At 36.5% G+C, this 14,335-nt stretch overlaps 1 protein-coding gene across 1 annotated transcript in view; it reads left to right on the plus strand.

Moving 5' to 3' along the window:
- Positions 1–222: 222 nt before the first annotated feature.
- LOC129268654 (homeobox protein DBX1-like) overlaps positions 223–14,335 on the plus strand; it is a 15,949-nt gene continuing 1,836 nt past the window's right edge. Inside the window, exons 1-3 of the mRNA XM_054906181.2 lie at positions 223–1,307; positions 7,702–7,851; positions 9,073–9,278. Coding sequence (XP_054762156.2) covers positions 398–1,307; positions 7,702–7,851; positions 9,073–9,278 — 1,266 coding nt within the window. The 5' untranslated portion in view covers positions 223–397. The remainder of the gene's footprint in view (positions 1,308–7,701; positions 7,852–9,072; positions 9,279–14,335) is intronic.

The following is a 14,335-nucleotide window of genomic DNA, read 5'->3' on the forward strand; positions in this document are numbered from 1 at the left end:
GTCTTCAGCGCATGCGCCATGAAACTCTTCAGCGAACTCCGCCCAATGGACGAGGAGAGTTGCGAGAAGAGCGTCGACAGACCACGCCCACGGAACACGAGACCACCGAACAATTGACCAATCAGCGCGCGGCTCCGCACTCTGCCAATCACGGCTGCCTTACTTCTCGGAGTCTGATGTTGACACCAGTCCCAAAGGTGCGGTTTTGCGTTAGTGGCGGTCATAAAGCAGATCGCATTGATTACTCACGGTCATACATAATCACTCTCCTAATAGGTCTGGACAGGGAATGATCATCGATATATTTTCATCTTGATTGGCCGCCTAGGATAGAAGTTGATAGCTCCTGTGGTCGTTATTTACAACTATTGGATTTGATTTGATTTGATTCGATCGTATGACTGCGCTGGGAGCAAGTAACCGCCCTGCTATGCCGGGTGAAGTTCCGTACACCTTTGCGCCGACGCTTCCCGCCATGTCTGGCCTACCACATCCCGGTGGGCTACCACTACCGCATCTCATGCGGAGACTCGAACCACGGGTTGACGCTTCAGAGGAGAAGTCCTTTTTCTCAGGGGTCCTCGCCCCGACTCCAATGTACCAAGGAATTTTCCGGCAACACCTAGCAACGGCACCACAACCAGTATCCAACACAGCATCATCTCCGCTGGAAACGCCACCACCAGCACCACCGCAACCCCTTGCAGGTGGCATCGCGAACTCTACAACATCGTTTCTTGTTAAGGATATTCTGTCCAGTAGGGCACCAATCCACAAACCCATTCCCCGCCACCCGGCCTCTTGTACGACGTGCAACTGCCTCCGTCAACAAAAGGACCAACTAACACTCAACAGTTCTCCCAACGGTAACAACAACAATAATAACAACAATAACCAAACTTCACAGCAGCAAGAACACTCGCATCACTACCATCATCATCACCATCATCCTCACGGTGATCGTTCGTCTTCGTCACCACCACATCCATCTCTCCCTCCGCCATCGATTTCCTCATCATCATCGACATCATCGTCGCAATCGCATAATCACGTTTCCTCATCATCGAGCACGCAGTCGCACCATCAGCTCCCCTTACCTCTGACATCGTCATTTCACCCCGCCCATCATCATACCCCTCATCGTCTTCCTCTCCATCATGGCGGTCATCATCGACATCAGATACCAAGCCCCGGCAGCTCGCCGGGGGCAAACAGCCACCACCAGCCTCCGCAACCAGCATCAGCTTCCAGCCTCTTGAAATTCGGCGTAAATTCTTTGCTGTCCCCTCATAGTCTGTCACCACATGGTAAGTTTGACCAAAATCGTTATTTTTATTAATTTTTTTTTTTACTAATATAACGTAAGTTTTGTAATATCGTAATTTTTATTAGAAATAAGTGTAATGCTGCAATCATATCAACGGAGCTGACTTCAAACCGACCGACGCTATTTCATAAGAAATAACGTGAAAGTTGATTTCGGTCTGGAATCGGTTTCGCGGGTTAGACTGCGATGTTTGAATTGACTTGATCGTGTTGATTGTGAGATACTTGGATCTTGTTTTGATTTTGATTTTTTTTCCCCCTCTCCTAATTCATCTCTGTTTCATTTGTGTTTCACGGGCACAGACGAATAGGTCAAAAATCTGACAAGTTTGACTATATTTGTTGCCTCTTGCTTGTCAATGGATTGCTGTCAATTTTGAGATTGAAATGGGGATTAAAGTATTGGGGGGGGGGTTCGATATTGGAATGTAAAGCGGGGTTGGCAAAGCAATACGCCGTCCCCTCCTCGAAATTGCTTGGGATCGGAAGAATATTATCGAATGAATCTACGAAATGGTGGTTTGCCCAAAGATGATGTCAAATTTTAGATTGTCAATGTGAATGATGAATGATGACTATAAAACATATGATTTTTTTTTTATTCTTTACTTTACATTGTATATTCAATGTATGTTGATTTTTGGTTCTTAGAGACGTCATCATAAAGATAATCATGATGATGACGTCACTGTTATCTGTCGATGACGATATGGAGGAGGAGGAGGATAATGATCATCACCGTCATCATATATCAGTATCATCATCATCATCATCATAATATTTATCATCATCATCATTATCATCATATTTATCATCATTATCATCATCATCACCATCATTATCATCTTTGTCATCATCATCATATTTATCATTATTATCATCATCATCATCATCATTATCATCTTTGTCATCATCATCATATTTATCATTATCATCATCATCATTATTATTATTATCATCATTGTCATCATCATCATCATCATCATATTTATCATTATCATCATCATCATCATCATTTTATCATTATTTCTATAACCAGTTGGTGTACCAATATGTCAATACACAATAAAAATACATCATAGAGATTTGATGTAACACCAAATAGTGCTGAAATAGCAAACAGTATACATGGTATAAATTATGTCAAAACGAAACCGCTGGGTGTTGACCTAACACCGCAAATTTAGCGCAAGCAGTTTGAAATCCTTACTTTGGTGCTTTGTTAACACTGATGCTGATGGTGTAGTTTTATCCAGGGACGGCACCATGCAGTGGGATTTATTTAGTCCAATGCCGATTCGTCCAATTACGAATTCGTCTATACTATCATTTGGGCCACCATTATTAGTTCGTCTACTATCCAAAGGTTTAATTACCATTTCGTCCACTTACCATTTCGTATAACAGGTATAATAATCAATTATTCCAATAGCCATTCAGTCCATATATCATTTGGTCTAATTGGACTTGGTGTTAATTGGTAGAAATGAATGGAAAGAAAGAGGCTATTAGACCAATTGGTTATGAGACGAAATGGTCATAGACAAACTGATCATTAAACGAAGTGATTATTGGACCAAATTGTTATTGGACCAAATGGTTGTTAGACGAAATGTTGATGGACGGAATGGTATTAGACTAAATGAAGATAGACCACGTGATGAGTGGGCGTTTTGGCAATAGACAAATTGGCAATTTACCCCCCCCCCCCCACCATCATCCCCTCTCTTTTTCAAGTATTGAAAAACAAAGCTAAATTGAGAAGAAAGGAAAGAGATAATAAACGAAAGTATAAAGTTGAAGTCGATAGTCAAAGATGTCGGTATGAATATGTCAATCAGTAAGCAATACGCTAAGTTGTCGATGAGGGCGACATTTAAAAAATAGTGCAGAACGTTGCCTTCGTCAGTTCGTTATTTTGTTCAGAGATGGATGGTTAATGTACTTTATTCTTTCCTCGTTCTTTTCTTTCTATCCCATAGTCATGATGAGTAAAGACATATTCTTCTTCTTCGTCTTCTTCTCCTCCTCCTCTTCCTCCTCCTCCTCTTTCTTCTTCTTCTTCTTTTTTTCTTCTTCTTCGTCTTTTATTATCTTCTCCTTCTTCTTCTTTTTTTCATTCTTCTCAACCTCTTCCACCTCCTTCTTATTCTTCTTTCATCATTCGTTTATTCCTTTCTTTTATCTTTCCTTCTTTGTTTTCTCTCCCATTTTGTTAACGCATTCAGTCACAACCATTAGTGTACATACTTACACATCAGGTAGACAAGAATTCAAAATCAGTCAAAGTTTGATTAATAAGTTCAATTCAGGGGCACTTTCTTGGCCCATCCCTGCAGTACTTATGCTTGATCATATTGATGACGTATTATTTCTAAAGTGGCTATGAATATATGAGCAGGTTCGCTCACATATAAACACCAATTTCATGATCGTTGGGGGGGCCTAAAGCATGCTTTCAAACATGTCCACTTATTGCGTTTCTGGCACACTCCAACACAAATTCTCTCTTTTTTTAAAGAAAATTCAATAATTGCTTAAGCTTTGACTACATGGTATCATGGATTTACTTAACAACCCTTTGCAATTTCTGACAACTTGAGAAAAAAAATCCAAAAAGGTAAATAGTTTTGGGGTGTGTGCACACTAAAGAAAAGTCAATATAGAAATCCTCAAGGGCTCATCACGATCAGCCTTTTGTTTAGGTGATATAGAATAGGTAAAGAAGTGTTGAAAATTTGTTTAAGTTTTCTATAGAGGTATAAGATCTTCTTTTGTAATACGCACGCGCTATTGTTGGCAGCCATTTTATTAGTTTGCCCACACATTTTAAGAGACAGTTCCTCTCCTTTATTGGGGAAAAAAGGTAGAGAAATATCATACAAGCATGACATTGAAATTTTAACAAAATATGAATAAAGATTTGATGCATTCGAAAACTGTCCAAGTTTTGCTTTGCTCCACATAACATTTTTGAAATGTTTTGTTAGGCAAAGTAAAACTTAAAGGAGAATGAAACTCTTGGAGCAAGTTAGCTTTTGTGAAAGCAGAAAAATCAAAGAATAAGATCAACAAAAGTTTGAGTAAAATAGGACTAGCAATAGAAGAGTTATGAGCATTTGAATGTCGAGATCACTAATGTTATGGAGATCCTCCCATTGGCAATGCGACCAAGATCTATGATGTCACAGATGAACAACTCTCCCCTTTTGGACACTGAAAATATACCCCAAAACATCTCTTTTTGCTCATTCTAATCATATGACAAACAATTCATCAATGATATAATGTTGTGAAACCTCTGTACTTGTCCTCTCATAAAGAGGACACCTCACCTTGTGATAGACTCTATAAAAGTGAGAATATAATTGAAATAAGTACTAAAGTAATGAGGGAGTTGTACGTGTGTGACATCACAGATCTTGGTCGCATTGCCAATGGGAGGATCTACATGGCATTAGTGATCTCAATATTCAAACGCTCATAACTTTCTTATTATTCATTCAATCTTCCTCAAACTTTCAACATTATGTTTCTTTGATTTTTGTCTTTGATATGGATTCAGCTGGTTTCAAGGGTTTCATTCTCCTTTAAGTTTTCGTTTAAGGGGCTAATCAAAGCGAATACCAACTTGGAAATCATGACGAATCAAACGGATGAACACTATTGATAATGTAATGAAAAATATTCGGCAAATTGTCCTTAATATTCTTTTAACAATTACTAAGCTTCCGCATTATATATTATATTTTTTCCTAAAGCCTGTCTCACACTGTGCGATCCGATGCGACACGATTTTGCAATAAATATGAAAGTTCCAAGAAGTAAAATTATTTTATTTAAAGTTTGGCATGATGTTAGAAATACTGAAATCATATTTTTACTTTGCGGCAAGCCCTGAGTAAAGTCCAAATCGGCTTCAAGTCGCAGCCGATGATTACGATTTGGAATTTAATTTGTTTTTATTCATTCAGGGAGGGTCTAACTAGACTGAATTTCGATTTCAGTAGTCCTACTACTATTCTAAACTCGTGATATTTTATTAGTTGGAATATCCAAATAAAAAATTATCACAATTTATTTAAAATTCGGATCGCCAAAACCACCCTCCTTTCAAGTCAATATGATTTGAAATTAACTCTGCAGAATTAATAAGTTAATAACCTTCTTTTACCAAAACGTCAGCAGATGAAAAATCAACATTGATTGATTGATTTGATTTATTTATTTATTTCCGTTTCACAATTGTACATAATATGATAAACATAACATAACAAGGTCGAAAATACTACAAGACAAAATATAATATATATAACATAATCATAGATTTAAGGAACACAATTCAGTAAACAAAGATATCTCGAATGACATTTGTATTTAAAAGTAAAACGGAGGGACTTGCCGAAAAAAAGCAAAGCTTGTACAAGAGGCAAGCCCCTATCTTAATTACATTACAAAATTACAACAAATAAATATTGGGTATATATGATAATTTTGTTTAAAAGTAAATACAAACAATTTTTGTGCACTTGATAAAAATCTCTGCACTTGCATGCAGAGTTAACTATAAAAGTATGGAATAAAACTATTAAAAAAAAGTGAATCTGCAAAATTAGTGAAAGATTTTGATGGACGTTTCAGGCAAGAAGATTAAAATACCAGTGGAATTTGATGAGGATATCATGACCCTTCTCTTCTTACTATGTAAACGTTATGACGTGACAGGAGTTTGTTTTTATCACGCCCAGGAGTTTACAGAAAATTGATAAATTGGTGTTTAAATCACGTAAATCATACTTGGATTTATATATACGTTATAGGTTAACACAGGCCGTTGTGAAATCAGTTTTTGTTCGCCAGCCCTTGTTGAAAAAAGTGTTATGGGTAACGATTGTGAGGTGATCACTTTATTTCTTTGCACTGGAGTTTGTTCTCAGCTGCCGGGTCTTTTTTTTACATACCCGAATGCTAAAGTTACATCAAACGAAACTAACCCCACGGGACCCCATTACATGAAAGTTACTATTATATTATATTATATTATATTATATTATATTATATTATATTATATTATATTATATTATATTATATTATATTATATTATATTATATTATATTATATTATATTATATTATATTGTATTATATTATATTATATTATATTATATCATATTATATTATATTATATTATATTATATTATATTATATTATATTATATTATATTATATTATATTATATTATATTATATCATATCATATCATATCATATTATATTATATTATATTACATTACATAACATCATATAATATCATATCATATTACATTATATTATATTGTATATTTTATGTTATATTATTTTATATTTACTTTGCCATCAATGGTAGCTACCATGGTAACGCTTACACAATGCTTATCAGCCAATTAGAATCAAGGATTCAGGGAAGTTACTATTGAATGGTAAAGTTATTATAATAATAACTCTTCTGCAACGGTGTCCATGGGCCAATAAAAACTATTGCGTTGTCAGGTTCTTTCGAATGGTTATATCATCGGTTGGTCCGGAGACGGCGCGCCGTCGTAGGTTTGTGGTAAAAAATTATGTCTGTTGGTTAAAATGCAATTGTTTTGTGGTATCAGTGTTGTTTTTAATTTATTTGTTAGCAAAATTGTAATTGATTATGCAAATATACTACTTAATCATAATGCGGGCAGGGCCATTGTGTGAACTCATACCCCTTTCAGTAACTCGCTGATCCGGACCAGTCTAGGACTAAGTCGTTAAGTTTTTAGTTTATGAATGTTGAGGGTTATTTACGCTGCCTTTATCACCACCAGACCAGCACCAGGCAGGCGTGCCCAAGTTTTTTTATTATTATTTATTCTCCGAAATTCACAATAAAAAATATAAGTGTACACATGAACATATAAAAGCAATATATAAAAATAACAAGAACAAGCATATACAAAGAAACAACAATATATATAACAAAGAGACTTGAGAATAGTGAAATCGGAAGGGATCAGCTCTGCTCATAGACAGTACTTTTCTTGCATGGGGTCCAAGGATTAAAACACAAGTAATAAAGAAAAGTCTTACAAAAATCTCTTAGAACAAAAGGGGAAATGGGTGATGGTAAAAGTAGCACCGGCTCTGCTACTGGACGCGATGGTGCGGACTAGTTTTAGCGCGGTCCTGGTGCGGAGCAAAAATTCATAATTTAATGGAAACCATGGTAACAGACACTCTACCCTGTGTAAATAATATACAAATAAATGAACATAAATAAGGAAAAAAATATTTCAAGCAAGAAGTATGATAGAATATTTATATTTATTATTATCATTATTATTGTAATTATTGTTGTTGTTATTTCGCAGTTAGTCCAGTATGCACATCTAGCATCGGACACAGTGCTTTCAGCGACCTAAGGCCAGTGATCGCATCATTAGGGACGCTCCATAGAAGCTTTTATGAAAACTCCCTTCATCAATCTCCAACATCCGCTCCAAGAAATCCATTTCTTCAAGGTAAGATTAAAACGGTGGCATTGACCTGGGCCCCGTCTTACAAAGAGTTACGATTGATCCAATCAATCGTAACTCTATGGAAATCCATCATAAATTTGTCTATAGGAAATTTGTAAATATCCTTTGTATACAAAGGAGAACACACCAAATTGTCAAGAAATCAATGAATTTAGGATATACATTCAGATCTAGATTTTTTATTTAACAAACATGCATTTTATATGTTGACTTTGCTGACTTTCCATAGTTACGATAGGTCGGATCAATCGCAACTCTTTGTAAGATGGGGCCCCTGGTTGAAGAGATGTTAATGTTGATGGTATTGGTGGTTGCGATGATGGTAGTGGTAGCATTGATGGTGGTCGTAGTGATGGTACACAGCAAAAACTGTGGTGTTAATTGGTGTACATAGAGGACCACACCAGTTATTTTACACCGGTGTTAAATTGACAGTGTTAGTTTAACACCTACATGTGTTATTACAACACCTTTGGTTGTCACATCAACACCCTTTGGTGTTATGTTCAATCCCTAGGGTGTAATTTTAACACCTCAGGGTGTGGTCCTCTATTAACACCAACTGGTGTCAGTCTTAACACCTCATTTTTTTACAGTGTAGTGGTGATTGAAGTGTTCCAGCTACTAGCAGTGGTGGTGGTGGTTATTACTGCAGTGAAAACCCAGTTTATCAATCCCTAACAGCATCAGATCCAAGAAATCCGTTCCTTCATGGAGGTGGTGGTGTTGAGGATAGGATTTATGGTTATGGTGTTGTTAGTGGTGGTGGTTTTGGTGGTGGTGGTGGTGGTGCCGATGGGGGTAGTGGTTTTAGCAGTGGTCTGTGGTTGCGGTATTGGTTGTGGATGGTGATAATGACGATGTAAGATGGTGGTGGTGGTGATGGTAGTGGTGGCGGTGGTGGTGATGGTAGTTGTGATGGTGGTGGTGGTGAAAGTAGGTGTCAATAACCATGATGATGACAATGATGTGTTGGTGTTGATTGTGGTGGAGCTACTAAGATGTGGTACATGTGGTACTGATAATGGTGGTGATGATGCCGAGGATGAGGAGGAGGATGATGAGGATAGTTATGATGATGATGTATGCCAAGTGTACTAAGTATACACAAAAGGGAAGTAAAAACTTAAAACTCATGTAATTTATTAAATTTATATTTTTTTCCTTTTCTCACTATCTCCTAAATATCATTCTCATCCACAGTGCCGCCATCATCTGTTATTCCCGTACCGGGTACGTTCCCCTGGCCCGGTGCAGCCCGAGGGAAGCCCCGTCGCGGTATGCTCAGGAGAGCTGTCTTCTCCGACGCTCAGAGAAAAGGGCTTGAAAAGCGTTTCCAGCAACAGAAGTACATCAGTAAACCGGACAGAAAGAAACTGGCAGCAAAACTTGGTCTTAAGGATTCACAGGTATTTTTTTCAATTGTGGTTTTATTATTATTTTTTCCGTTTTTTTTTACTTTTTGTTTATTCTATTTTATTTTTATTATTATTTTTTTTGGGGGGGGGGGGTATTGTTGTTATTTTATAATCTGATTGTTTAAATATTTTATTTTCTTATTTATTGATTCATTTAGCCATTAATTTATCTATTTACGAATATCATTAATATATTCATTCATTTGAAAAAAAGGACTATTTATTTGTATTCATTAATCTTATCTACTTTTTATTCATTCATTCCTCATCTATCTGTCGTCATTATTATCCTCATGACGGGTCACTGCATAAGGAACCTGGTGGATGTTTCATAAAGCTGTTCGTAAGTTAAGAGCGACTTAAAGAACGACTGGTGATCCTTTCTTGTGGTAAATGTGATATTAATTGGCGATTTGGTTGAGCGCGTAAGAAAGGTTTACCAGTCGTTCTTAAAGTCGCTCTTAACTTACGAATAGCTTTATGAAACGGCCCTCTGGAAAGGAACAATGTGAAGGTGATTTCGCACTTCACATTGTGTTCCTCACAGTCATGACAATGGAAAATTGTGTTCTTTCTACAGGGATATCTTGTCCGATGGGTCCGTTGCAGAAAGAATTCCGTTTAAACGCAAGTCAAAAAATAAATCGCAAGTCCCAAATGCGCGCTGTTGATTGGTTGAAAATCAAGTTGCGCATGATTTTTAGAGTTGCAATTGATTGCAACTCTTTCTGCAAGGGCCCCTGGGAAACTGTGAGTTCGATTGACTTTGGCTTGACAAATTATTGAAGATCGATTGAAAACTACTTCCCAAACTATCTAAGCACACGCGTCCAGCTTTCTCTTCGAATTAGATTTAAACAAACACCAAAACGTGTGCGATTGCTACCCACCCAATTCCCCTGCAATCAAATCGTCGTTCATGTCGTTAGAAAATAATTTGCGTTGTATATCCAGCGCGTGATAATGACTCGTAAACTTTAAATACATCTCTCTCTTTTACCAGGCGTTCAAGCCATCCTGTCCTAAAGACCTAGATTTGTGAGCTTATATGATAATTATATCACCCCTGGATTTAGCAGTGAAAATCTGCGATTCTATATCAAAATTTGGCTCGTTTTCTTGCCCTTGAATGAGCATTAAGTTTGAAAGTTGATGTGGGATTAATAGGAATTTAATGCGTGTTGGGTACACGGAATCTGCGTGCTCGCTCAAAATCGTCCGGTATCAAACTTGCATCAAGAAGACAAAGGGGGGCTCGCGCGTGTTTTCATCGTTAGGGCTTAAGTCCTTTAAAAGAGTTATTAATCGATGTAAGGGATTTGAAAACGGTAAATCATCTTGTGTAAACGAGCAACAGTTGAAGATCTGTGTCATGGTGACAAGTGGTTCCGCAGAGAAGAGCGGTCATCAGTGAATTATTTTAGCTTGTCTTGATGAACACAAAATATATGAAGAGAACAATGTAAACGTTGAATTTTAAGATTAGTGCACTATTGCACTTTCAAAGAATAATGCCCAGATTTGTACTGAAATTATTCTATTTGAAAGATAGGGATGGTAAGCTAAATTTAAACTATTCAACTTATTTTAGTAAAGAGCATGCCAGTTTATTTTAACGAAATTTGATTTGTACAAAACAAACGCCATCACTTCTTTTACTTCGAAATGTAGACAAAGACTTGGGCCTAAATAATCATTATAGGCATACTAGATTCACAGTACTGTGAGGTTCCTGGTATATAATTTATTAATTATATTTAATGACCATTGGCCTTTTCTATAATGTACGGGATATGTGTATTTAACGCAAACTATCATGCGCTTTAGATACTCCAGTGATTCCCTTTTATCCCTTTTTCTTGGATATGCAATGTTTAAAGAACTGGCAGCGTTACCAGAGTAGCCATGGCAGTGTCAGAGAAACCGGTTTCTTCAAGAGAATTTTAATCTAAACGACATGTAGAATTGGGACACTTGCCACTTGGCATGCTTGGCAAATGATTTTCAAATTATCGGTCGAAATTGATAATTTCCCTTATTACGACTGTTTTCATGTCCATTTCTTAGCAAACAATACGGCAATGGCCGAAGGATAGTAGATTCACAAAAAGATAACCCAAAACCCGAAGAAGGGTGATGAATTGGGGCCAGAAAAGACTATTAAACGATATCTGCGGGGGATATATCTATTCACCGGTCGTGACGTCACTCCGTTTGTTGTCTTTATAAAGTTGGAGGGCGATATTTGCTGCTGTTCACTTTTTGTGAATGAGATGTCGAGAGGGTGAGCGTTTTGTGTGAAGATAATGCGACACGTGCGAAACGAAGGGTGTTTCGTTGCCTCCTTCTCTAATAATACTAATACTGGTTTAAAAGGGGAGCTTTTGCATAGTGAAACGTTGTCAACAGATAATATTAACGCTTACATATTTGATATTACAAAGTTCATCATTGAATTATCCCGATCAATTCCACGAGATAACGATCTAGAATCATCGCATCATGATTTTGAGTTAGCCCCCTTTTTAGAAAGATAAAGACTTCTTCGGTATTGTAGCTCTGTATGGATATGACATTTCATCCGCAGATGTAGATAGCGATAACAATCTTTGATGATCGCTCGAGAGATCAAAACCCGTTAGGCTTGGCCGAACAGGAGTTTTTATCGCCCTATAACCGCGGAGCGTAACCCTGACAAGGGTTGCCCAACGAATCGTGTAATAATTTCTCCCAGATAGCATTATTGGGAATGAAAACACCAACACGAACAATACAAACGAAATCCCAATCATCGGCGATAATCATTGATCGTTTTAAGGTTACGGTCCACGTTGCAACTGGTTTAAAACTATGAATATCTTTTCTCCGCTGCGCTAGTCCTATCTAACAGGGCAGTCACATTGTGAAACCAATCCGGACCGATCGTTGTAATGTGCCACTTCTATAACGTAATAAATTTGATCGTTCTGGAGCTGGGTTCGTTGGTGTAACTGTGCTTCTGAACTTGAACTCGTATTGTTATCATTCATCATTTACCATAAATAATACATTAATACTCAAGCGTGTGCACATTATAGGGGCAATTCTCCACGCTCTGGCAGTTACAAGTGCAATGTGTTTATAATTAATCAAAGAGTGCGATGAAAATACAATACTGAAATGGACCGAGAATCAATTGGGTGGGAGTCATATGTAAAGGGCGGATCCAGAGGGGGCACAGGGGTGCGTGCCCCCCCCCCTTGTCGTTGCTTGTCGGGATACTTGTATAGGCTATTATGCATGTTGGGAACAATTTTCAAGTGAATTCATTCCTCCTGCTTGTTTATTTGTGATTCTTAATATTTTTCTTTCTAAATATTCATTTTATTAGTTCTTAGAGAAAGTGGCACTTTCTTTACCTCCTCATTTTATGCAGCCCTGAATCCGCCCCTGACCTTAACTTGATATCAATGGTTGATTAACTTAGGGGGAGGGGTAAATGGTAGGAGGGCATCAATAGGGCACCTGGTTTATGGTTTCATGAGAAAATATGAAAGCTGGTTGGATAAAAACAAAGAGATGGGATTGACAACAGCAAATGAACGGTGCGATGGTTAGGTACAATGTGAAATGAACAGCTTCACCGCAAAAAATCGATATCGTTTGATTCGTCATTGATATTCAAGACAGATAATGGCTTTTGATGGACGTATGAATTTACACTTATAGTTGCATGGCTTCAGTTGCAAATTCTGAATTTCCAGTTATAGTTATATAAATTATCTATACATGCTATAGATATGAATTTACAATTTTAGTTATTATATACCGGTAGTTTGAATTTATAAATTATACCTACAGTTATATAGTCTGATTTACTGCTATAGTTACAAAGTTTGAGTTTATACTTACAATAATATAGTCTGGATTTACAGGTATAGCAGCATATACATAGCTACAGTTTTATAATGTATATTTGAATGTACACGAGTATTTCATTATTACTAAACAGAAGCTAGCAATTAGATATTCGTGGCTTTTCAATTTCCCGTTTCATTATTATTTAAAAACTGAAGCTAGCGATTAGGTATTCATGATTATCAGTTACCAGTTTCATTATTATTAAGAAAATAAAGCTAGCGAGATTCATGAGTTTCAACTGTTCTATTATTACTTAGATGATTAAGAAACTGAAGCTAGCGATTTGGTATTCATGACTATCAGTTACCCGTTTAATTATTATTGACATGATTGGGAAACTGAAGCTAGCGATAAGGTATTCATGAGTGTCAGTTACCTGATTTGATATGGTATCCGAGACGAGGAAATGTCAGAAATGTGTCATCCATATATACTATATACAAAATGAATGCTATGTAGGGTTTTATTAACATTCACTTGTTTTTGTCATTGTAATGTCATTGTTTTACCAATAAAACGCATAATGTCCTACACATCTTTCATTCATTCATATTTCAAATGACAAACCTTATTTAATCAATCTGATAACATCGCTAGCATGAAATTAATTATACTTTTTAGACCGAAAGAAATTTGCATATGGGTAGCTTTCATTCTCACCGGGAATTGTAATTAAAGATAAGTTTATTATGTTATTTGATGTCATTTTCAAACATTTGACTCTTTTAAAAAAAATATTTTGAAAGAAAACGTCTCATGATTAATTTTCCATTGGTCTTTAAAAAAAGGCCATGTTAGATTTATTCAAATTAAAATATTTATTCAATTAGAGGGAAATTGAAATGACTAAGAACTGAAAATTATCGTTTTGAAATTGGATCTACAACTTTCTACTTTCTCAAAACACTTCTCAGGGATATTGATATGGCTTTCAGACTGGTATTATTCATATCAACCAATCATGATTATATGTTCATTCCATTTTAGTCAAAATATCAAAATATAATTTCAAGTACACTCGCTGTTGATAAGTATTCCCGTAGAAGTTTCGAAAATTTGATTTTATTTATCATTTTACTGAACAATGGGGAATCATTTTTATCATGTTCATTTAGTGCATTTCCTCCATGCACTCTTTGTGTCTCATC

Source organism: Lytechinus pictus, chromosome 9, assembly GCF_037042905.1.
Source record: "Lytechinus pictus isolate F3 Inbred chromosome 9, Lp3.0, whole genome shotgun sequence".
In the NCBI taxonomy this organism is placed as follows: domain Eukaryota; kingdom Metazoa; phylum Echinodermata; class Echinoidea; order Temnopleuroida; family Toxopneustidae; genus Lytechinus; species Lytechinus pictus.